Source organism: Mustelus asterias, chromosome 5 (genome assembly GCF_964213995.1).
Source record: "Mustelus asterias chromosome 5, sMusAst1.hap1.1, whole genome shotgun sequence".
Classification (NCBI taxonomy): Eukaryota; Metazoa; Chordata; class Chondrichthyes; order Carcharhiniformes; family Triakidae; genus Mustelus; species Mustelus asterias.
In genome coordinates this window covers 136,866,422-136,890,240 of record NC_135805.1, presented here as the reverse complement: position 1 = coordinate 136,890,240, position 23,819 = coordinate 136,866,422, and the positions used below count along the sequence as shown (strand labels likewise).

Here is a 23,819-nt window from a genome sequence, read left to right as displayed (position 1 = left end):
CAGCCATAACAGTAATGTTATAAATCTAGAAAATAAAGGGAGCCCTTTTTGCGTGTGTAAATGCTCTAGAACATATCACTTGCCTTTATTTTACAGATTTAAGGCGTTTTGAGAATATGGACAGGCAGCCCAATAATGAAGGGTGATGACAAGAGGGATTTGATTGCTTTTGGCAAAAGCTTTGTCAGGATGTGGAATCTCCCACCAGGGGCGGAAGAAGATTGAAACTCATGAATAAATCTTTCCCACTTTCTCTGCGCTGGAGGAGTATGTTAAAAATTCTATATAAAGACAAATAGTTATTGTACAGGAATGTGATTCTAAGTGGCTTGGGCAACATAGAGACTTCTCTTTCAGGAGACAGTGCAAGGCATTCTTCAACACTCACTTGAGGAGAGGATTCCATCAATAAATTCTTGTCTTGTGATCTTCCCATCCTGATCCTTGTCAATTCGCCTGAAAAAGTCCATGACTCTCGACTTTTTGTGGTTCATCCATCGCATGTACCTCTTACGCCAAACATCAAAATCGAAGTTGGCAAACTCCCGCAGCTTTAAGAGAAGCAAGGTCTCAATAAACTTCTGGAAAATTTTACTTTTGAAACAAAGAATATCTAGGCCGGAATTTTATCGCCCCACCCGCCCCGGGAATTGGAGCGGGTGAGGGGCGACCAATGGGAAGGTTTGTTGACCTTGGGCGAGATTTGATGGTTTCGGGACGAGTGAGGCCGTAAGATCCTGCTCCTAGTCTCAGTAAAGGTCACTGGCCAAGGTTTCATGGGAAAATCCACAAATTAGCACCTTTCCTCTTCAGATTAAAAATAAAATCCCACTCACACAAATATCCCAGAAAAAACTTGGATAAGTTACAACTGTTTGAGATACTATCAGAAACACAAAATAAATTCTAGTCGGAGTGGGTTAAAACACGACTTGAAAAATTCCTTGAGTATTTAAGGCACGGAGGTATTTCAGTTTATAATCTCGTATTATGAAGGAAACAGTTGGTTTGCCAAATATAGTCAGCAAGCCCAACAAAACATTTTAATTGCTCACTTATATAAACATTAAAATGTTCCAGTTGCAAGATTAGGCATTTGGTATGAATAATTAAACCCGATTATTTGCCAGTTTTAATCTTTGAGGAAGTTGTGCATAAAGAAAGTAGAGGGAAAAAATTTCACTCATTGGGAAGTTATCGCGGGGGCATATCTGTGCTAATATACTTTACACATGTAATATTTGCTGGAAAACACTGTGCGTAATTCAGAAAAGCAGGCCATATTCAGGATTTACACAATTCTCTTTAAAAAATGTAATGATAAAATAAGCTCAGGGGAAAAACATCCAGGAGCTCCGCGTAATGCTTATTTGGTGAAAAACTAGGGGCGGGATTTTCCAGCCTTGCTTTCCCAAGACCAGAAATTCCCGCCCAAGGTCAACAGGCCTTTGCATGGTCTGCGTCCTGCCCGTGACGATTCCCATGGCAGGCGGGACGTGAAAATTCTGCCCTATGAGTTCTCCATGTAGTAAAACACAGGAGGGACAGTGGCACAGTGGTTAGAAGTGCTGCCTGCCTCACAGCGCCAGGGACCTGGGTTCAATTCCAGCCTCGGACTGTGTGGAGTTCCTGTGTCTGCGTGGGTTTCCTCCGGGAGCTCCGGTTTCCTCCCACAGTCCAAAGATGTGCGGGTTTGGTTGATTGGACATACTAAATTAACCCTTACATGTCCCGGGATGTGATAGGTTAGAGGGATTAGCAGGGTAACTAAGCGGGGATAGGGCCTGGGTGGGGTTGTGGTCGATTCAGGCTCGATGAGCTGAATGAAATCATCATAGAAACCCTACAGTGCAGAAGGAGGCCATTCGGCCCATCGAGTCTGCACCGACCACAATCCCACCCAGGCCCTACCCCCACATATTTACCCTCTAATCCCTCTAACCTACGCATCCCAGGACTCTAAGGGGCAATTTTTAACCTGGCCAATCAACCTAACCCGCACATCTTTGGACTGTGGGAGGAAACCGGAGCACCCGGAGGAAACCCACGCAGACACGAGGAGAATGTGCAAACTCCACACAGACAGTGACCCGAGCCGGGAATCGAACCCGGGACCCTGGAGCTGTGAAGCAGCAGTGCTAACCACTGTGCTACCGTGACCTCCTTCTGCACTGTAGGGATTCTTTGTTTCTATTAACATCCTGCTCATTGCCCCAAGGAAACTCAGGAGAATGTCATTGAGTCTTTAAGAATAAATTGTTATGTTGTTTTCATTTTCTCCTAAAATTTATGAATTGAAAAAATATTGGAGATTGGCCATGCTAAATTGTCCCTGAGTTTCAGGGGGATTAGCTGTAAATACATGGGGTTAAGGGGATAGGGCCTGGATGGGATTGTTGTCGGTATAGACTGAATGGTCTCCTTGTGTACATGATGTGGAGATGCCGGCGTTGGACTTAATTTGTTTGGTTTTATTTGGTGGCTACCAAATAAACCTGTTGGACTTTAACCTGGTGTTGTTAAACTTCTCCTTCTGTACTGCAGGGTTTCTGATTCTTTTACACTATGGTTCCTTTGGCAAAATTATTTCAACATGTAGTTACTGTAGCAATGAATTGCTCTTACCATCACTGAAGAAATGATGCCATTTCCACATTCAAAAATGTAGATTTTACATTCGAGGGATTATCACCAATTGCATTCCTCTGTACTTTGTTACAGTCCAAAGGTGTGTGGGTTAGTTGGATTGGCTGTGCTAAATTGTCCCTTCGTGTCAGGGGGACTAGCTAGTGTAAATGCATAGGGTTACGGGGATAGGCCCTGGGTGGGATTGTGGTCGGTGCAGACTCGATGGGCCGAATAGCTGCCTTCTGCACTGTAGGGTTCTATGATTCTCTGTAAAATCTTCTTCAGTCCATTTGAGAAAAACACGGGTTTAACAGGATTTTACTGCTGCCCTTCCATTCAATTTTTCAACCGACAAGTTAGTGAAATATTTACCTCCTCCAGCCGATCGAGCGCATCATTGAGTTTCCGTCTTCGGTCAAGAGCCAATAACCACACCTGCTGCCACTTACTAACGAGGAGGTTAGCGCGGGGATTTTTTGTCTCGATGGTCTGTGTTGCTGGCGAATACAGAGCTCGTGCTGGCAATCTTTTCCCTGCAAGAGGAGGCACACCACACTGTCAATATGGTTTGGCGGTAGAATGATTTCAATTTGGGATTTTGCATGTTGTTTGCATTTACAAAGTGGGACCTCAGGTTATGCACCATTATCCTGGGCCCTCACCCCAGCAAATGACCAACTTGGCATTTCAAAGGAACAAAGCAACACGAAAACAATCTCAACGACCCTACAAGACACAGCGCAGCAACTCTCAACTGGAGGTCTCACTCTGTAATGTTTCTCTCACTTGGAGGTCTCACTTTGTAATGTTTTGAGAAATCAATTTAAAGAAAAAAAACTACACTTTCTGTTGTTGTCGGACTGTGTGAGATGAAACACACCAACATTACATTGTTGTTATTCCTGTACACACTTCTTACAGGCAATAACTTTTAACATTTAACTGAAAGGCTAACAGAATCTAAATTAAATCATACAGCTCAATTTATTCATTTCATATCATTCTGAAACCCACATGTGGCGGTATGTAAGCGGTATGTAAGCTGATAATTAATGCATGGTCTGTGTCACACCCATTATGTTTCCCATGGTGGGAAAATACACTCAGTGACCCGGCCTCCACAGCCTTCTGTGGCAATGAATTCCAAAGATTCACCACCCTCTGAAGAAATTCCTCCTCATCTCGGTTCTAAAGGGTTGTCCCTTTACTCTGAGGCTGTGTCCTCAGATCCTAGTCTCTCCTACTAATGGATGGGATGCAAAAATTCCGCCCAACGGCTTTGGGGGTATCATCTACGCAATAGATTTCCCCATGTAACTCAAATCGAACTTGCTGCTATCATTTAAGGCTCATTTCCTTTGGTTGGCGTGCACTGGCATGCTCTCAATACTGAAGGGAAGGGTGGAATGGATATTACTCTGCAGTATGCATAACCTGAGGCTGATTCATGCCAACACTGAGGTCCAAGAGAGAAAGTGTTCCATTCAGCATTATTAACATCCCTCACTTTGTTCAGCAAAAGAACGTCAAAAACGCAATGATCTTGTATTTACATTTCTTGTGCTCCAAGGATCAAGTTAACATCATAGAAAAAATGTGAACTATTGCTGAGCACAGTCACGGCTCATTTGTTATCAATCCCAGTCCCAGTCTCAATCCCAGGGCGGAATTTTACCGCAACATCCACCCGAGGTTCGTACAATCCTGTCCGAGGCCAACAGAGAATGCCGTCAGTACAATTCCGGCCCCTGAGTCAAAACAGGTCGGGTGAAAGTTCCGCATTCCACACTCGCAAACTCAGGATCCACTAAAGGAATGAATTGTAACCTGAGCTTTTCCATCAACTGAAATAAATAAGGACCTCGTTCACATCTGTAACATTACACATTTTAACCATGAACTATAGTAATTAATCTGCATTTGGTTGGACAATCTCTTTCTTTTACATCTGTTTATGGGATTTGAGCATCACAGCCAGTATTTATTAACCACCTTGAATTGCTCTTGAGCCGGTTCATTACTCCAAGGTTCACGCTACATTCAAGCACAAAAATCATCGAAAATGAGCAGATGCTAAAACATAAGATTATTTCGATGATGTATGAGGAGCGTTTGAGGACTCTGGGTCTGTACTCGATGGAGTTTAGAAGGATGGGGGCAGGGGGGGGGGGGGGATCTCATTGAAACTTACAGAATACTGAAAGGCCTGCATAGAGTGGACGTGGGGAAGATGTTCCCATTAGTGGGAGAGACTAGAATCTGAGGACACAGCCTTGGAGTAAAGGAATGACTCATTAGAACCAAGGTGAGGAGGAATTTCTTCAGAGGATGGTGAATCTTTGGAATTCATTGCCACAGAAGGCTGTGGAGGCCAGGTCACTGAGTGTATTTAAGACAGAGATAGGTTCTTGATTGGTAAGGGGGTCAAAGGTTACGGGGAATGAGGTTGAGAAACTTATCAGCCATGATTGAATGGCGGAGCTGACTCGATGGGCTGAATGGCCTAATTCTGCTCTTCTGGAAATGCAATCGACACTTACTTGACCTTCCTTTATCTATGACAGGAATTTGGGACACGATCTGGGTTGGTTCCGCAGCTTTCCTCTTGTATGTTTTTGTTACTTTATCCACATCTGGCTGCTTTCTGGTCATTTCTTCCATAAAAGACTAGGGTTAGAAGTATCATATTCATTAAAACATGAAGGCATCATTAGCTAGCAAATCTCCCCTTCCCCAACCCCGCTCAAAATATCCTTCTCTCTTCTTATACAGGGGTAATGTTTCTATTTCTTTATCTCCACATCTGGGGTTGGCGATGAACTAATTTTTATTAGAAACCCATGAGACCCAACAGCTCCCTTGTCTAAACGCCCTCACACCCTGTTTCCTGTCAGGGCTCTATTCCATTCTAATGGTTTCTTCACCTCCGTTGAGGTGACGCAACCCTGCATACAGGTGCTTCTGATGTGTCTTTCTTCTCCTTTAACCAAGGACCCCCTCTCAGCATGGTTGACAGGGTCCTTGACTGTGTCCGACCCATTTCACGCACTCCTACTCTCATCCCTTCCCTCCTTCCCAAACCTCTTGTACTCACTTCCCACTCAACCAGCCTCCATCTTCAATAAATCCCCTGTACCATTTCAACCACCTCGAGTGTGATGCAACTGCCACATGCATCTTCTCCCACATCACCTCCAACACCCCTCTCTTTCCTACCCAACATTGCATGCAAGTGCAGGAGATGCAACACTTGCCCTTTCACATCTTCACTGCTCATTGTTCAAAGCTCCAAACACTCTTTCCAAGTGAAACTGCAATATTTTGCTCATTTTGGTGATTTACTTATATTTCTTCGTATTTAGTTCTAAAAATGTATTTATTAGCGTCACAAGTAGGCTTACATTAACACTGCAATTAAGTTACTGTGAAAATCCCCTAGTCGCCACACTCCGACGCCTGTTCGGGTTACACTGAGGGAGAATTTAGCATGGCCAATGCACCTAACCAGCATGTCTTTCGGACTGTGGGAGGAAACCGGAGCACCCGGAGGAAACCCACACAGACACGGGGAGAATGTGCAAACTCCGCACAGTGACCCAAGCCGGGAATCGAACGCGGGTCCCTGGCGCTGTGAGGCGGCAGTGCTAACCACTGTGCCCCCTGTCCAGTATAATAAATGAAGAAGAATGCTGCGTTCTGTCACCCAGGTGAATTGTATATCAATTGCTTTGCCCTCTTCTAAATGTCTGGCATCGGCCTCTGAGTATTATTACACGAACAAGCTCTGATTCCAATTTCAGAAACAATTACCTGATGCTCGGCGATAAGTGTTTTGACTTCGTCAATCTCCTGTGGAAGTGATTCTTGGTCTCTCTGAGTGAGTATTGTCTCTGCCCACTGTAACCAGCCTAAGAGGTTCTCCAGTAACTCCTGGTTAGCAATAATGTCAGCGAGAGCTGCTTCCAGGCGCAGTTGATGCTGTTTAGCCCAGGCAGTTACCTGATATTTTACATAGAAACAAAACATTAGCAAAAAGAAATTCTCGTGTTTGAAGAATTAATTCGAAATTCACACCTTTGCAACTGGACTTCAGCAGCATCAGCAGATCAGTGTGCTGTGATTTCAGATAGCTGCGAGACTACTACAGTGTGTTGTATAATGAGATTGGAGCTCACCATTTAGCACAGTGGCCCACCAATCATGAACAAAGCACTGACTGCGGCCTTGGCTGGTTATTGTTGTTAGGCACTCCTACAATTTCCAAAGGTTGGGAACTGTTTCCATTGCGCAAACTTGGATCCTCTGCCTCTGTTATAGTTCCTATAACATGTAGTGATGCGGACAGTTGCGGGTTCAATTCCCAGACTGGATGAGGTTATTCATAAAGGCTCCAGGCCTTCTCAACCTTGTCCCTCACCTGAGATGTGGTGACCCGCAGGTTAAATCATCACCAGTCAGCTCCTTCTTTCTCAAAGAAGGAGGGAGAAGGGGAGAGAGCAGCCTAAGGTCCTCTAGGACTTTGGGGGTAAGGAGAATAGTCTTCACTGCCACAACTCACCACGCAGCAAGCTTCTTTTCGCAGCCAACAAGCAATGGGGAATAGCCTAAAATAAAATCAGTGTCAAATCTCCCAACGTCACGGCTACAGAGCAGCAGTGGGAGGTGTCTGGAAGCTGGATACTCCTGGGTCAACATACACACAAAGGCTGGGGTGGAGAAAAATCAAGGAAAAGCTAAGGCCATAACTTGAATCATGGACACATCACTCCAGCAGGGAGAACATAGGAATTAGGAGCAGAAGTAGGCAAATTCAGCCCTTCGAGCCTGCTCTGCCACCCAATCAGATCATGGCTGATCTCTCCCTGGTCTCATATCCACCTCCCCACCTGTTCCCCATGTCCCTTTTTATTTATTAGAAATATATCTATCTCCTTCTTGAAACCATTCAGACTCCACCGCGCGATGGGGCAGCGAGTTCCACAAGTTCACCACCCTCTGCGAGAAGTAGTTCCTCCTCATCTCAGTTTTAAATCTACTGCCTCTCAACCTGTACCTGTGACCTCTTGTTCTAGATTGCCCCATAAGAGGAAACATTTGGTCTACAGATACTTTATCCATCCCTTTTAAACATACCTCGATCAGATCCCCTAAAGGGTACAGAGAGGTGCAGGGCAGGGATTTCTCTTTTCCAGTCTTCCTATTTTGGGGATTGACTATGTTCACCTCCCCAGATTACAAAGGGTGGGATTGCTACAAGAAATTTCCACAATGGGACAATACTCCTGGGTTGTGGGCGGGGTGCGTAAAACAGATGGGTAATCCAGCACCGAAAATGGTCTTTTAAATGCATGTATAGCAAAACAGCATGAGCCTTTCATTGTTTGTCCAGTATATTATACCCACTCATAGTAAAGGAATAATTGCAATGAATGAGTTAACGTATTCCATAATAGTCCAGTGACACAAAGCCTAGGACAGCCCGTTTACTATTTTGTCCCAGCATATTCAGAAATGATTTAAATGTACACAGCGATTGAGTTACTGTGTTCGAAGTTAGTCACCTCTTCAAATCTGGCCCGGATTATTGTGATCCAATGCTTGATGGTAGTGATGGAGTCGGGGTGGCAGATTAACAGGATGGCCTCTCCCATTCCCGCTGCCAAATTCAGTTCAATCATCTTCTCTTCCAGCTTCCTCACAAACTCCTTTTTAAAAAATAAGAGCAAGAGTCTAGTCAGTCATCGGCGCCAATTTAAAGATCAGTCGTGAATCCTCCAGGGGCGCTCATCGATAAAACACTTGGGAACCCAAACTCTGCATGCTCGCAAAAAAATACAATAATCTATAAATCTGCAGAAGACCAAATTTAGGAACGGGTTTCAGTGTTTATACCATCTCCAGCAGAGAGCGTCAGCCACTGAGCATTAAAAACCTAGTCTGACATGCCAGGAAAGGAGTGCTGCACTGTTGGAGGTACCGGCTCTGGAGTAAGACAATAAACTGAAGCCCTCTCAGATGGAGACAGAAATCATAGAATCCCTACAGTGCAGAAAGAAGTCATTCGGCCCATTGAGTCTGCACCGACCACAATCCTGCCCAGGCCCTATCCCTGTAACCCCATGCATTTACCCTTCTAGTCTCCCTGATACTAAGTGGCAATTTATCATGGCTAATCCACCTACCCGCACATCATGGGACTGTGGGAGGAAACTGGAGCACCTGGAGGAAACCCACGCAGACACGGGGTGAACGTGCAGACTCGGCACAGACAGTGACCCAAGCTGGGAATTGAACCCGGGTCCCTGGCGCTGTGAGGCAGCAATACTAACTTTTTTGGTGTTTTTTGCCTACACTGAGCAGGCCATGGGAGTTGGTCCTCCATGTGGGGCTGGTGAAGTTATTCAGTGGTTTGGATGTATGAACACTGTTTTTCTGTCCTGGTGAAGGGTGTTTGCGTTTGATTTAGAACCTGACACCCTTGTGTCTGCTGGTGATAAAACCCATTCATTGTTTCATCTTTTGGAAGCTTCCAGGTTTTGGAACATGTAGCATTGGCTGTCCCCATCCACTCGCAGTCTGTGTGCAGATGTTCACAGAGCTGCAGACCTCCACAAATTAAATGTGATGACAAAAATGCAGCAAAGAGTGTCTGGGCGACACAGTTGAATGTAAACCTCAGTCCCCAGGCAAATTATAAACATTATTTCAGCCTTACATTTTATCCCACACTGGATAGAGGTTGTAGCTAAAACATGAAGGCCGCCTGGAGAATTGGTTTGCTCGCTAACTAAGAGTAGACGGGTCACGTGAAAGAGCTTTGAATTGACTCCTTTAAGGGCCTAATTGTCAGCGGGTGCGCTTCCTACTCCCACGTATGTATGCCCAAAGAAATATTGCGTCAGTGTCTGATGACATTGGGATGCACGCCTGATGTCTTCTTGCGCTCTTCAATGTAAACTCTCAATGCAATGGAAATTCTGGCCTCTCTCTATTTCTAGGGTTAGGCTGATAATATTTAGCCCATTGGCTCACTCAGCGACCTAGGTTACACTTCTTCCCATGCAGCTTCCTGGAAGGATTCTGCCCCATTCTCCCAATTTCTCCATGAACTGTTTTTCTCCCCACTGGCTGTCTGGCCAACAATTTCAGTTCCTGTTTCAGATTTCCAGCATCTGAAGCCTTTTGCCCAGTTAAGGTACGTTTAGCAAAAATCTCTATTCCCATGAGGTCTTTATCTTCTGTCTTTCACCAGAGAGGGAGAGAGAGAGAGAGAGAAAAACCCATCTCTCACTAAATAAATACTTTGCATTTATAAAGCACAATAAGCCCTCAGCTTGTCCCAAAGTGTTACAGGTGGAATTTCTCTATTGTCTAGCAGCAGAAGCTTGGTATGGCTCCCGCTCTGACCAAGGCCACAAGAAACGACAAAGGGTCATGAATGTAGCCCAATCCATCAGGCAAACCAGCCTCCCCTCCATTGACTCTGTCTACACTTCCCGCTGCCTCGAAAAAGCAGCCAGGATAATCAAGGACCCCACGCGCCCCGGACATGCTCTCCTCCACCTTCTTCTGTTTGGAAAAAGATCCTAAAGTCTGAGATCACGTACCAACCAACTCAAGAACAGCTTCTTCCCTGCTGCCATTAGATCTATCTCATATTAAGTTTACACCCTAGCTACAACTGTAGCACTACATTCTGCACCCTCTCCTTTCCATCTCCCCGATGTAGATTGATTTATTTTATTGTCACATGTATTAACATACAGTGAAAAGTATTGTTTCTTGTGCGCTATACAGACAAAGCATAGAGAAGGAAAGGAGGGAGTGCAGAATGTAGTGTTACAGTCATAGCTAGGGTGTAGAGAAAGATTGGCTTAATATAAGGTTGGTCCATTCAAAAGTCTGATGGCAGCAGGGAAGAAGCTGTTCTTGAGTCGGTTGGTACGTGACCTCAGGCTTTTGTATCTTTTTCCTGACGGAAGAAGGTGGAAGAGGGTGCGTGGGCTCCTTGATTATGCTGGCTGCTTTTCCGAGGCAGTGGGAAGTGTAGACGGAGTCAATGGATGGGAGACTGGTTTGCGTGTTGAACTGGCCTTCGTTCATAACGCTTTGTAGTTTCTTGCGGTTTTGGTCAGAGCAGGAGCCATACCAAGCTATGATACATCCGGAAAGGATGCTTTCTATGGTGCATCTGTAAAAATTGGTGAGAGTCGTAGCAGACATACTGAGCATGCAGAGTGTACTGTATGAACTGTATGCTTTGTCTGTATAGTGCACAAGAAACAATACTTTTCAATGTATACCAATACATGTGAAAATAATAAATCAAATCAAAATCAAGAAAGAAATTTAAATCAAGCCTATGGCCTGGTTTACTCAACAGTCTACTGTAACATGCTCTCTTTACTCAGCTCCCGTTAAGGATCATTTGAAAAGCCCGTGTATTTGCTCAGTTTCTTTCCTACCTTGTGCTGCTCGATAAGCCCACGCAGAGCCTCGTCATCATCTGGAAGAACGCCATGGAAACGAAGGGTCTGCTCAGCTTCAGCCAACCACTCCAGCAACACATGCACCGCAGTGTGGAATTCTTCAGCCTGTGAGTGCAACATATATCTGTCAAGATCCGTCACAACTTGGCAGCCACAAACCAACATGGATTTTAATGTTATGTCAATTTTGAACAAGAACAGGAGAGAAGAAAAATAAATGAATTTTGAGAAAGCTTGTTTCAAACTGAATGCAGAGAGAGAGAAAGAGTGTTGGCAGAGAGCTCGGGTGATTAAATGCACGGCTGAGGGCAAAACTCTGAGAAAGACTTGACATTCACTCTTTGGATTGGGATAAAGTTAGCTGATCCTGAGGCAGTTGGGATGTGAAATTTGCCCTTGATGTTCCTGTGACATTGTGTATTTATTTATCAGTCTCACAAGTAGGCTTACATTCACACTGCAATGAAGTTACTGTGAAAATCTCCCAGTTGCCACACTCCAGCGCCTGTTCGGGTACACCGAGGGAGAATTTAGCATGGCCAATGCACCTAACCAGCACGTCTTTCGGACCATGGGAGGAAACCCACGCAGACACAGGAGAACTTGCAGATCCGCACAGACAGTGACCCAAGCCGGGAATGGAACCCGGGTCCCTGGCGCCGTGTGACAGCAGTGCCAACCACTGTGCCACCGTGCCGCCCCAATAACTCTTCCAAAGAGTCATGATGAGTCAAATGGAGTCTTTCATTCTGATTGCTTTTCAGTGTGTGTGTGCGGACCTGCGTGGCAGGTGAGGACACACTCAGGCTCACCTGTAGCATCTTTTATGGGAAGAGGTTAGCACACACGCACACAGAGACGCGCGCACACAGGCACGCACACACTTTCTTGGTTGACATGTAGTAAGTGACCACCCTGGCTGAAGATTGGGTGACTGTGCTCTTAGGAGGGCGGAAAGCCAAGAATGAAAAAAAAATTTAAGAAAATGAAAGGCTCCCATTTTATTGTGTTCGAGTTCACATGGAGATTATAATCTTTCACCTGGTTCAAGGCTTGCTCCAAACGGGCTTGTTTCGACACAGAGAGGGCACACACAGTCTCCCACCGAGTACTCAGCTCCTGCATCTGCACTTTGACCCAGGACGAATCGTCACGGCTGGCCTCAACCAATTCGCGGGCAGAGCGTTTGAGGGCCTGGACCCCGCTGGTCCGCTTGCCCAGCTCCTTCTGGAACACCTGCACAGAAAACGGTTGCCTTCCATTACACATTCAGAGGGATTCTTCTGGAGTCAACATCAGAGGTTCAGCGCAATGCCACGGGGCAAGGGATAGCCACTGAACGCCATTGCAAACACTCGTTTAAATGGCGTAAGAAACAGCCAGTGTCCCAGATGTAACATAAATATAATTGAAACGTGAATGAATTTCATTCAGAATTATGGCAGAGAAACAGGCCTTTCGGCCTACAGGTCCCTACAGATTCTTTGTGCTACCTGTATCAAAAAAGCAGAGAGAGTGATGATATTGCGACTGCTCCAATTTGCACAAAAGTGAATGGGATCAGCAAACATCCTTAGACAGCATCTTCCAAACCCCAACAACTTCCATCTAGAAGGACAAGGGCAGCAGATACATGGGGAACACCACCACCTGCAAATTCCCCTCCAAGCCACTCACTGTCCTGACTTGGCCGTTCCTTCGCAGTCGCTGAATCAAAATCCTGGAATTCCCTCCCTATTGGCATTATGGGTCAACCCACAGCACATGGACTGCAGCGATCCAAGAAGGCAGCTCACCACCACCTTCTCAAGGGCAACTAGGGATGGGCAATAAATGCTGGCCAGCCAGTGACACCCATGTACCACGAATGAATTTAAATAAAAAGGATCACCTTCCTGTGTCCTCCCCACTTAAACAGTCCATGGGAAACCAATTACATGGAGACCAACATTGTTGCCTCATTGAACTGAAAGCATTGGGGAATTAAGAGGGGGAGTTTTCATGTGATCGGGCCTAATGTGGGTGGATGGGGTTGGGGGGGAAGGGGGGGGGTAGCTAAGAGGGAAAATATTACCCTTGCTCTAAAAATACTTCTATAAGTCCCAGCAGTTGGCCTTTGAGTTCAGGATTTCATGGTTGATTTTTAAGGATATATACATGGGGCTTATTGTCCTAAAGAAACCATGTTTTACAAGATTTAAAATAAGATTTTATGTGCATCCACTGGTAAATGTGAACCACCTGAGACTGGACTTGGAGCAGCTACTGAGTTTTGGAGACAGACATTCCTACAAATCAATGACCAATTTAACTTGTTGAATGAAGCACAAGTGAGTCACTCAGGAGATTCATAAGTTCATAAGATATAGGAGCAGAATTAGGCCATTCGGCCCATCAAATCTTCTCTGCCATTCGATCGTGGCTGATATGCTCCTCGTCCCCATTTTCCTGCCTTCTCCCCATAACCCTTCAACCCATTACCAATTAAAAATCTGCCTAACTCCTCCTCAAATTTACTCACTGTCCCAGCATCCACCGCATGTGGGGTGGCGAATTCCACAGATTCACAACACTTAGGGAGAAGTAGTTTCTCCTCAACTCTCTTTTAAATTTGCTACCCCTTATCCGAAGATTATGACCTCTCGTCCTAGAATGCCCCACAAGAGGAAGCATCTGCTCCATATCTACCTTATTCATACCTTTTATCATCTTGAATACCTCAATTTGATCTCCCCTCATTCTTCTAAATTCCAGAGAGTATCGGCCTAAACTGTTCAATCTCTCTTCATAAGACAAACCCCTCATCTCTGGAATCAATCCAGTGAACCTCCTCTGAACTGCCTCCAATGCCACTGCATTTTCCTCAAATAAGGGGACCAAAACTGTGCACAATACTCCAGGTGCGGCCTCACCAATGCCTTGTATTGTTGCAACAATAGGTGATCAGGACTCCCTAAGTTATCTTAGGTATATTACTTCAGACAATCATGATGTACGTTCTAAGGCTTGGCGGGGAAGGCAGAGAGTGTTCAACTTTGTCAGGAGCGGTTAACAATACCTTGTGAGCATCAATCAGGTTCATCACCAGGTCAATGTCCCCATGCACGGGCTGATCTTCAGCCAGCATGGGCTCAATCTTGTATAGCCAATCAATCAGAGCTTGAAGGGCATCTGTAAACTGGCCCGAGAATAGCAGCGCTTCCTCCAATTTGTTCTGTCTGAAATGGAAACGCAGAAAGTATACACTCGAGATTAGCCAGTGGTAGACACATCAGAACCTTCTTCAAACTTAAACACACAGAGGGCAATCTTACCATCTTGCAGGGTCTATCGGTCCGGGTGGGGGGCGTCGTGATAGGTCACGGGCGCCTGGGTTGCTGGGAGGGGTTGCCTGCTTGTGGCCATGGAGGCTGGCTGAGAGCAGCAAAAGCTGAGTGACCTGCGCATGCGCAATGGCACCCTCTACTGCTCTCAGCCAGCTTTCGGGTGATTTAAGCCCAGCCCCCTCCCCTACAGGCGAGAAATGATTTTTGCTTTTTTAATAATTTTAATGCATACGATTGCAGATTTGGACTTGCCAAAAAGAGGATCAGAAACTCTCCTGTTTTCAGGCTCGTCCTGCACTTAAAATTGTTTTTGTAAGATCGCCCCCACAGACATGCATTTAGATAGCTAGTTTAAAAATTCAGGTCACAACATTGCTTCAGAAATACTGGTTAACAAATGTGAAATGTTTTCCTTAACACTTCCCAACCACCAAACCCGTAGAGGGTTCACCCTTGGTATTTAAGGGCATACACAACATCCATGGCAGTAACAGTCTTGCAGTTAACGTGTTGGGTGTCGGTGACCGAGTCCCGGATGATGTTCTGCGGGAAAGCCTCAAGGGCCCCATGGTTTTCCTCATAGATGAGGCTAGAAACACGCTTGACGCCCCCACATCGAGCGAAGCGGAGAATAGCAGGTTTAGCGATTCCCTGGATGTTGTCTCGGAGAATGTTCCAGTGCTGCTTAGCGCCACTCTTCCCAAGACCTTTCCCAACTTTGCCTCTACCAGACATCCCACCCAGAGACCAAATGTCCAGGAGTGATGCTAAGTAAAGACCTAATCCTGAGGCTCTGATACGGGTTCCTAATTGGCTACTGCCTGAAGGACACAACCAAGCATGACATTAACCAGGAATATTAGAATGTTAGAATATCTCAGCCAGGCTGGAAGTTGGGATGCCCCAAATTAGCCTCCCTGATCCCGGAAACTATCCAAAATGGCCCTTGTTGTGAAGAGTACCTTCAGAGTGGCCATGGATTAAACACAATCTCCAGGGTCTTCTGAAGAAGTGCAGGTTAGGTGGATTGGCCATGCTAAATTGCCCTTTAATATCAGGGGGAATAGCAGAGTAAATATGTGGAGTTACGGGGATAGGGCCTGGATGGAATTGTGGTCGGCGCAGACTCGATGGGCCGAATGGCTTCCTTTTGCACTATAGGGATTCTATGATTCTATGAAGAACTCCCACTTGGTTGGGACAACTGGAAGTTTCCTACTCACATAACTCTCGCTCAGAAGACTAAGGAAATTTGGCATGTCTGTTATGGCTCTCACCAACTTTTACAGATGCACCATGGAAAGCATTCAATCTGGTTGTATCGCAGCTTGGTACACGGTTCCTGCTCTGCCCAAGACTGCAAGAAACTACAAAGGGCCCAGTCCATCACACAAACCAGCCTCCCATCCATTGACTCTGTCTACACTTCTCGCTGCCTCGGAAAAGCAGCCAACATAATCAAGGACCCCACGCACCCCGGACATTCTCTCTTCCACCTTCTCTGTCGAGAAAAAGGATACAAAAGTCTGAGGTTACGTACCAACCGCCTCAAGAACAGCTTCTTCCCTGCTGCCATCAGACTTTTGAATGGACCTATCTCACACTAGGTTGATCTTTCTCTACACCCTAGCTATGACTGTAACACTACATTCTGCACTCTCTCCTTACCTTCTCTATGAACGGTATGCTCTGTTGGTATAGCGTGCAAGAAACAATACTTTTCACTGTGTACCAATAGATATGACAAGAATAAATCAAATCAAATCATAAGGAACACAGTCAATGGGCAAAACTTCCAGGTTCTGCCTGCCCACTGGCAGAGGTGGAAAATCAGGCATGGCATGTAACAGAAAGACAATCCCCATGCCCACATTTTACAACCCAACAAACTTGCAAACTTCACCTGCTGGGTTCAGGAGTGGAAACAACTATGAGAAAATTAACTGGGTGGGATTTTCCAGCCGCGCTTTTCCCAAAACCGGAAAATCCCATGCGAGGTCAACGGACCTTTCCATGGTCTGCCCCCCGCCCGCTACCATTCCCGTGGCACGAGGAACGGGAAAATTCACCTTACTGATCCAGCTGCTGTCAAAAACTGCAAAGACTCAATCATAATCTTACGAATCCTGCAGTCTAGATTACCGTCTTCTATATTCAATGCTTTTTTTTGTTTACAGAATTGGTTACACAGTTTTTAATTGTACACACATATTCTTGATGTATGGCACTTGCCAAAGGATACTTAATTAACTTCTTACTAAGATCGAGTTCATACTAAACAAGACCGCTGGAACACATCTTAAAATTCAACATTACTTTGATGTTATTTATTTCATATGAAGCACTTCAGAATTTCAGAAAAAATATATACATTATAGAAGATGGGAACTTCTGCCTCAATCGCTTTTGCAATGTGTCCTCAACTGCAATAGGAAACAGCTTGAAGTACTTGGCATCATCTGTTATGCTTGTTCAACAGTAAGACACCATTAATTGCAAACATTTTATGAATGAGATACTAATTCCACTTGCTTTTTAAAAATGAGCTTGGGGAACTGCACTGTGTAATCACGACTTGTGATGTTAATGCAGAGCAATGTGGTAACAACTGAATTAGAAGCTTAGGAGAGATAGACACTGCCGCCAAAATCCTCCAACCTTTGTCTGCGGCTGGGATTCTCTGGTGCCGCTGCAGTGAACAGAGTTTTGGCTGAGCGCCAAATTCCCCATTCTTGCTGGCAGCAGGGCGGGTATGGGCAGCAGGGAGGGTATGGACGAGATGGGAGAATCCCGCCCTGCATTTCAGATTGCAGCCATCAGCATGGTCTTTTGGCGAAGATCAAGCGTCAGATCAGGCTCAAGATGAGGTGCAATGCCTCCCATATCTTGTCAGCTTGGATCTTGCTCGTCTTCCTTGTGGGGATCATGAAGTGGATTTTGAATTTGGTTTTTGGAGCAAGCAAGGAATGGATCTGGGTTTGCCCGGTCCATTCTGAGCATTGGCTCTGTAACTTTAAGAATTGAACATGGTCATAGCCAATGTTACCTTTGGTCATTGAAACTTTCATTTCTATACATAGCAGGGTCACATAGAGCTTCTTTTTTACTCTATCATCTTTTCATGCTCTCAAATGTTTGGTACCTATGTGAACGTGATACTTTGCAAATCACTTTTTTTTATTCATGCGTGGGACATGGGCATCGCTGGCTGGCCCATCCCTAGTTGCCCTTGGAGGGCAGTTGAGAGTCAACCACATTGCTGTGGCTCTGGAGTCACATGTAGGCCAGACCGGGTAAGGACAGCATGATTTCCTTCCCTAAAAGGACATTAGTGAACCAGATGATTTTTTCCAACAATCAACAGTCACCAGTAGATTCTTAATCCCAGATATTTTCTTGTTGAATTCAAATTCCACCATCTGCCGTGGCGGGATTTGAACCCGGGTACCCAGAACATTAGCTGAGTTTCTGGATTAATAGACTAGCGATAATACCAGTAGGCCATCGCCTACCCTGGATTAACCAGGGACAATTATCCATTTAATACATGGCAGAACCTAGACTAATCAGAAATCATCATGCACTCAAGCTGCCATGTCACCAGAGACCAATCAAATCCCAGAATCAACTCTGTAGCATCATTCTCATTTACATTTTTCTGACCGAACCAATCATATTTCATCAAAACTACTGGTACCAAATGACAGTTCCTCACCCATCCCACTATTTACCCTGAAGAATAAAATATATCACAAAAACCATAATACACATCACAAGTCCACCAGCAAATGTCACCATTCCCTCTTTCAATTCCTTTATCTTTCGATCTGCATGGCACCAATTTAACAGTTTTGAACTGAACTCTTCCTCCTCCTTATCAAAGGCAGTACATCCACTTACACCATGCATTCAGGGCAGAGATCCTGAAGCCCAACATGAAAAGCATAAATGCAACAGACCAAATACACAAACACCCTAATGGCCACATCCCTTCCCATCTCCCATTGCCAACTGCAGTGGCTTTGCAATCCGCTACACTGACCTTTTTGTTCTCCGCCTGCACTATCTTTACTGTGGCACCATCATTATGTTACCAGGTCCCATGCTCAGACCTAACTACCTAAAGGTTAAAGTTGATTTATTATTGTTGCTTACATTAACACTGCAATGGAAGTTACTGTGAAAATCCCCTAGTCGCCACAGTCCGGTGCCTATTCGGGTACACTAAGGGTGAATTTAGCACGGCCAATGCACCTAACCATGCACGTCTTTCGGAGTATGGGAGGTAACCGGAGAAAACCCATGCAGACACGGGGGGAACGTGCAGACTCTACACAGTGACCCAAGCTGGGAATTGAACCTGGGTCCCTGGCGCTGTGAGGCAGCAGTGCTAACCACTGTGCCACTGTGCCTGCCACCCTGTCTGTACCAGCAGCCTGCTTAATACGGCACTTATTAACCCGAGAGCTCCTCACCTCAACACAACAGTGGTTAGCACTGCTGCCTCACAGCGCCAGGGACCCAGGTTCAATTCCCGGCTTGGGTCACTGTGTGGAGTGTGCGCGTTCCCCCCGTGTCTGCATGGGTTTTCTCCGGTTACCTCCCATACTCCGAAAGACGTGCTGGTTAGGTGCATTGGCCGTGCTAAATTCTCCCTCAGTGTAGGGACTCTATGATTCTATGAACTGAGATGAGATTTCAGCTGCCCCCACCCTTCCACAACTGCATTCGCATTCTTACAACCCAACCCCACAGCCTCAACCACCCAACATTTCAAGAGCAGAGGCCAAGTAACACAAAGGGCCCTATTTTACCATTTTGATTCTAAGTGCTGGGCGGACTTGAATCTGGGAGTGTTTCAGATCCGACTTTTAGACGCTTTCTCAGGTGCCCCCATACGCACTCTGCCTGAAAAAAATATCAGTGATTCCGAATCGCGCTGCACAAGCCTGTGGGCGGGGCTTAATGCGCCCGAAATTATGCAGCTCCGATCCAGCCATTATGGTATGTGAGGTAGGCTTGCTGAACTAGGCATAGATAGGTTCTTGATTGGTAAGGGGATCAAAGGTTATGGGGAAAAAGGTGTGAGAATGGGGTTGAGAAACCTATCAGCCATGACTGAATGGTGACGCAGACTCGATGGGCTGAATGGCCTAATTCTGCTCCGATATGGGCTAACTGGCCAGTTGCATAGTGCTAGTGCTTGATTATTCTGAGAGTTCTGTTCTTGAGCTTATATTTAAACCGTAGCCCTAGTTCCATCGGCTGATCCCTAGAAGCATCAAGCAATAATCTACTCCCTGCTGGCACAGCCTAAAACAAAAACTGACAAAAATCATTGGAAACCACATTCATCAAATACAACAGCAGACCTCAAGATGTGTTCAAAGCTGTAATCAGTTAGACCCTTTCAGCTGAGAATGCCATTTGAAATCTTTAGTCATGACTTCAAGGTAAAGTAAAATAAATGCTTCAAGTCAATAAAAGCGAAAGCTTCCTACATAATTTTCAAAGCAATTCATAAGCAGAGTGATCAGCTGAACGTCAAGACTGCTGATACTGAGGCCAAATGAGCTCAGTAACTATATACACACACAGCAATGTAGCTGCAGAGAAAGAAGTGGGAATGTTTTAATCCCAGATTCTTTGGGCACATCTTAATAGTTCACCACGCTGGTTGATCTGGCACTGCCCATCAGGGCACTCTGGCAGTTTTGGGGGCAAACGACTCTAAAATGCATGGGGGCGAGCCTGTAAGATGGGGCGAAAAGTCGGGTTCGCATCCAATATCTCGTCTTTCCTGACCTCACCTGCACTGTTTTGCTGGCAAAATAACCTCCATGTCCAGAAAGGGCGCGAGGCTGGTTTCAATATTAATGACAAGATTTACATGTTATTAACGAGTCCCAGACGCTGTTGTCTGGACTCACTGATCTCAGCACCCTCGCCGGACGAGGTCCTCACCGGTGACACTCACAGGTGTCCCCACCAACGAGGACCAGGCGTGATCACCTCGCTGGTGGGGTCAGAGGCCATCGAAGCCCCTGGTGGTTGGAGGCAGGGCTGGGCAGTACCCATGGGGCAGTGCCAACCTGGGCACCCTGGCAGTTCCGGGGGGGGGGGGGGGGGGGGCAGGGCATGATGGGGTAGGCCTGAGAGGGTGAAGCCTGAGATGGGGTGGAGCCTGACCAGGGGGCAGGAGGGAAGGGTGGAACTCTGCAGCAGGTGGGAGGGCGGGGTTTGATCAATGGGGGTGGTGATCGGCCTGGGAGGCGATTGTTCGGGCAATGTCTGGGGCAGCAATCGGGGAGGGGTGGGGGCATGTCCGTGGGCAGGGTGAGGTGAATGATAGGGAGATCGAGGTACCTGCGCAATGGTGCCCCTAAAGCTAGCAGCCGGCTTCATAAGTCAGCTGAGGCTCCACCCCCACCTCCTGGCAAGAATCGCATGGTGACCCCTGTTGTGCGCAAATTTGCGTTACTTACCTTGGTGAAAAAGTCAGCAAGAAAACCTCCCATTTTCTCACCCATTCGACACTTAGGATATTTTTGAGAAAATTCCACCCTTTGTATCTATTACTGTCATGACCACATCTGAACCACATCTGTGTAGCTAAGCTATTGGTTTTACCCTAGTTTTAGCTCAATTACATTTGTATAATCTATTTTGTCAAGAAAGTTGAAGATTAGTTGGTAAAGTCTCTTCTAAATTAGCAGTTTTATATACATATGTATGAGACGTAATACTGCAGCAAGGATCAAAACAGGACATCTTTGCTAATCCCATTTATCGTCTTCCAATGAAAGACATTACAATCCTCATTCATGCTCCAAACATTTTTGCTTCATTATAAACAATCCCTCATGTGCTCATCATTCAATAATTGAATTATCTTCCACTTTCACAATGGAATTTCTTCCCAAAGGGGCTGTAGCAGACAGGAAGACAGACTCTCACATTGTACAAGGGCAACGTGGATAGCTAGTCGAGCACCAGGGGGTTAACTAATGATCTACACAATGAGCAGGAATGCTAGGTCTACAAATGGGGCAATGTCAATCTTCCTGAATCAGCAACCCAACCACATGTTGACTAGGTCAAAGATTCAACTTGCAGGCACTGAAGTATTTCTATTTTGAAGGGGAGGTTTCAAAGTCAGAGCTGAACCTTGCACTGCCTTTGGATATTTGTGGCCACTTCATAACTTATGGGAAGGTCAGTCTGTTAACAACTCTTGGGATGTGCAGCAATTTAACATTGTAGAAGCACTCCGCTCAGAAATGTTGGCTGAGATTCTCCCAAAAAAACTAAGTGCCCAACGGGCAGGAAAAAGGGAGTATTTCCTGCCAGTTTTTTTTGGCGTACTTACCAGTGCGAATCTCTGACACTCTGAGCATTGCAGGGTGCGTGATTCACTCTGGTAAGCGGGGGGTGGGGCCCATTCTTGCCCGAGAGGTTGGCAGCAGAGTGCTGAGCGGGCCACACTGCGCATGTCAGAGAAGAGATTGGCGTATGCGCAGTGACCCCCTCCCCCTATTGCTGGTCTGCCCTGCAATCCCCCTGATCGCTGGCCTTCCAGACCCCCTTCTGAGGGCCAACCCCGATCAACCCCCAACCCCCCCCGCAGTCCCACCCCACCCGGATGGCCAGCCACATCACCGCCCACCCCGCAGCAACTCTGACAACTCAAACCCTGTACTTAACATTTGAGTGCCAACAGTAACGGCAGTCAGGTTTGAGTATTCATTCAGTATTGTACTCAGGGGTAATCATTCCCAGTGCCAGTTACTCTTCTTTAAGAGACCAGCTAATGAACCACTTTTGACTTGTAGCCAGATTCAAAAAGTGCAACTTGCTTTGGGTCCAAGGTTTTCTGGGTTGACTTTGTTACCTTTCCACAGACTTCCCGCACACCGTGTCCCACTTGTCTCTGAGCTCACTCAACATATCATCAAGTTTCTGGTGGTCATCAGCCAGGGTTGTCTTCTCCTTTAAGGAACGGCCAGTTCTCACTGTGGTGTCGTACACGGAATGTTTTGCTCCCAGCGATTTCTGGAATTCCTGCATTTAGAAACAAGCAGAGAGTGAAAGGCCATTTTAAATGGATAAACATTTCAATTGTTCACTGTTCCTTTTTCTCTCTGAGTTGGCCGTTCGAAACTCTCTAAAATATACAATGTGCGATGAAACTTCTTCCGAGAAAATAGAAACTACAGCATTACCACGGTACGGTGGCACAGTGGTTAGCACTGCTGCCTCACAGTGCCAGGGAGCTAGGTTCAATTCCTGGCTTGGGTCACTGTCTGTGTGGAGTTTGCACGTTCTCCCCGTGTCTGCGTGGGTTTCCCCCGGGTGCTCCGGTTTCCTCCCACAGTCCAAATTTGTGCACGTTAGGTGGATTGGCCATGCTAAATTGCCCCTTAGTGTCAGGGGGATTAGCAGGGCAAATGCATGGGGTTATGGGGATAGGGCCTGCTTGGGATTGTGGTCAATGTAGACTCGATGGGCCGAATGGCCTCCTTCTGCACTGTAGAAATTCTATTCTATGATTCACTAATAAATAAGCTAAACTTTACCACTGTCTATGGGACTTGGCAGAGATGCTTGCGTATATAATCATCTGGCTACACATGAAAAGAAGTTCAATGGTTGTTGGCAACATCTTGAAGATGTGAAAGGTACATTGTAAACACAAGTTCTTTTTTTTTGAAACTTGTTAGAAGATGGCAACCAGGCACCCAATGAAGACAGAGAGAAATAATTTACATAGAACTGCTCCCAATCCCAGCACATCCAAAAGTGAAGTTGTTGGAGTAATGTGGAAAACGCAGGAACCAATTTGCGCACAGCTAACTCCCAATGTGTTGGTTGAGGGAATGGATTTAACATTTCAGCTGAAATATTTATATCTAAAATGTTTCTAAATTGAAATATTAGACATATATATATATTACCTTGTGGTTTACAAGTTGCATTTTCACTTTGTCTGGATCATTAGCGATTTCGAGATCTGAGTCCAGGTTTTTTTCTGAATCTTCCAACCATTCCATCAGCTTCTTCCAGGCCTCTTGGAACTATTGGCAAAGAATGAAAATATTACCAACACTCAATGTTCTCAAAATTACATCTCGGGGGGTGCGATTCTCCCTGCTCTAGTAGCGCAGCACAGCAGAGGCCGTTTATCAGGCTCCCCGCTGGGCGCCTCGGCCTCCACGTGTCTCTGGCCGCTGGATTTCCGGCGTTGTCAGCCCCGAACCGGAAACCGGTGTGGAGCCGTTTATAATATCATTAGCGGCCCTGGGACTGAAGACCCTAGACGCATTAGCCTCTCTCCAGCCCCCATGCCATGAGTGTTTCACTCCAGCGGGGTTTACAA

At 45.9% G+C, this 23,819-nt stretch overlaps 1 protein-coding gene across 14 annotated transcripts in view; it reads right to left on the bottom strand.

Annotated features, from left to right (window-relative positions):
• The window catches only part of dst (dystonin), a 653,330-nt gene that overhangs the window by 18,962 nt on the left and 610,549 nt on the right, over positions 1-23,819 (bottom strand). For all 14 annotated transcript variants that reach the window (XM_078213315.1, XM_078213329.1, XM_078213327.1 and 11 more), the window contains 10 exons: positions 23,398-23,517; positions 22,335-22,504; positions 14,176-14,335; positions 12,159-12,353; positions 11,094-11,222; positions 8,190-8,333; positions 6,439-6,627; positions 5,169-5,295; positions 3,001-3,161; positions 389-551 (listed from right to left, as the gene is read on the bottom strand). In XM_078213315.1, the coding sequence (XP_078069441.1) occupies positions 389-551; positions 3,001-3,161; positions 5,169-5,295; positions 6,439-6,627; positions 8,190-8,333; positions 11,094-11,222; positions 12,159-12,353; positions 14,176-14,335; positions 22,335-22,504; positions 23,398-23,517 (1,558 nt within the window). The remainder of the gene's footprint in view (positions 1-388; positions 552-3,000; positions 3,162-5,168; positions 5,296-6,438; positions 6,628-8,189; positions 8,334-11,093; positions 11,223-12,158; positions 12,354-14,175; positions 14,336-22,334; positions 22,505-23,397; positions 23,518-23,819) is intronic.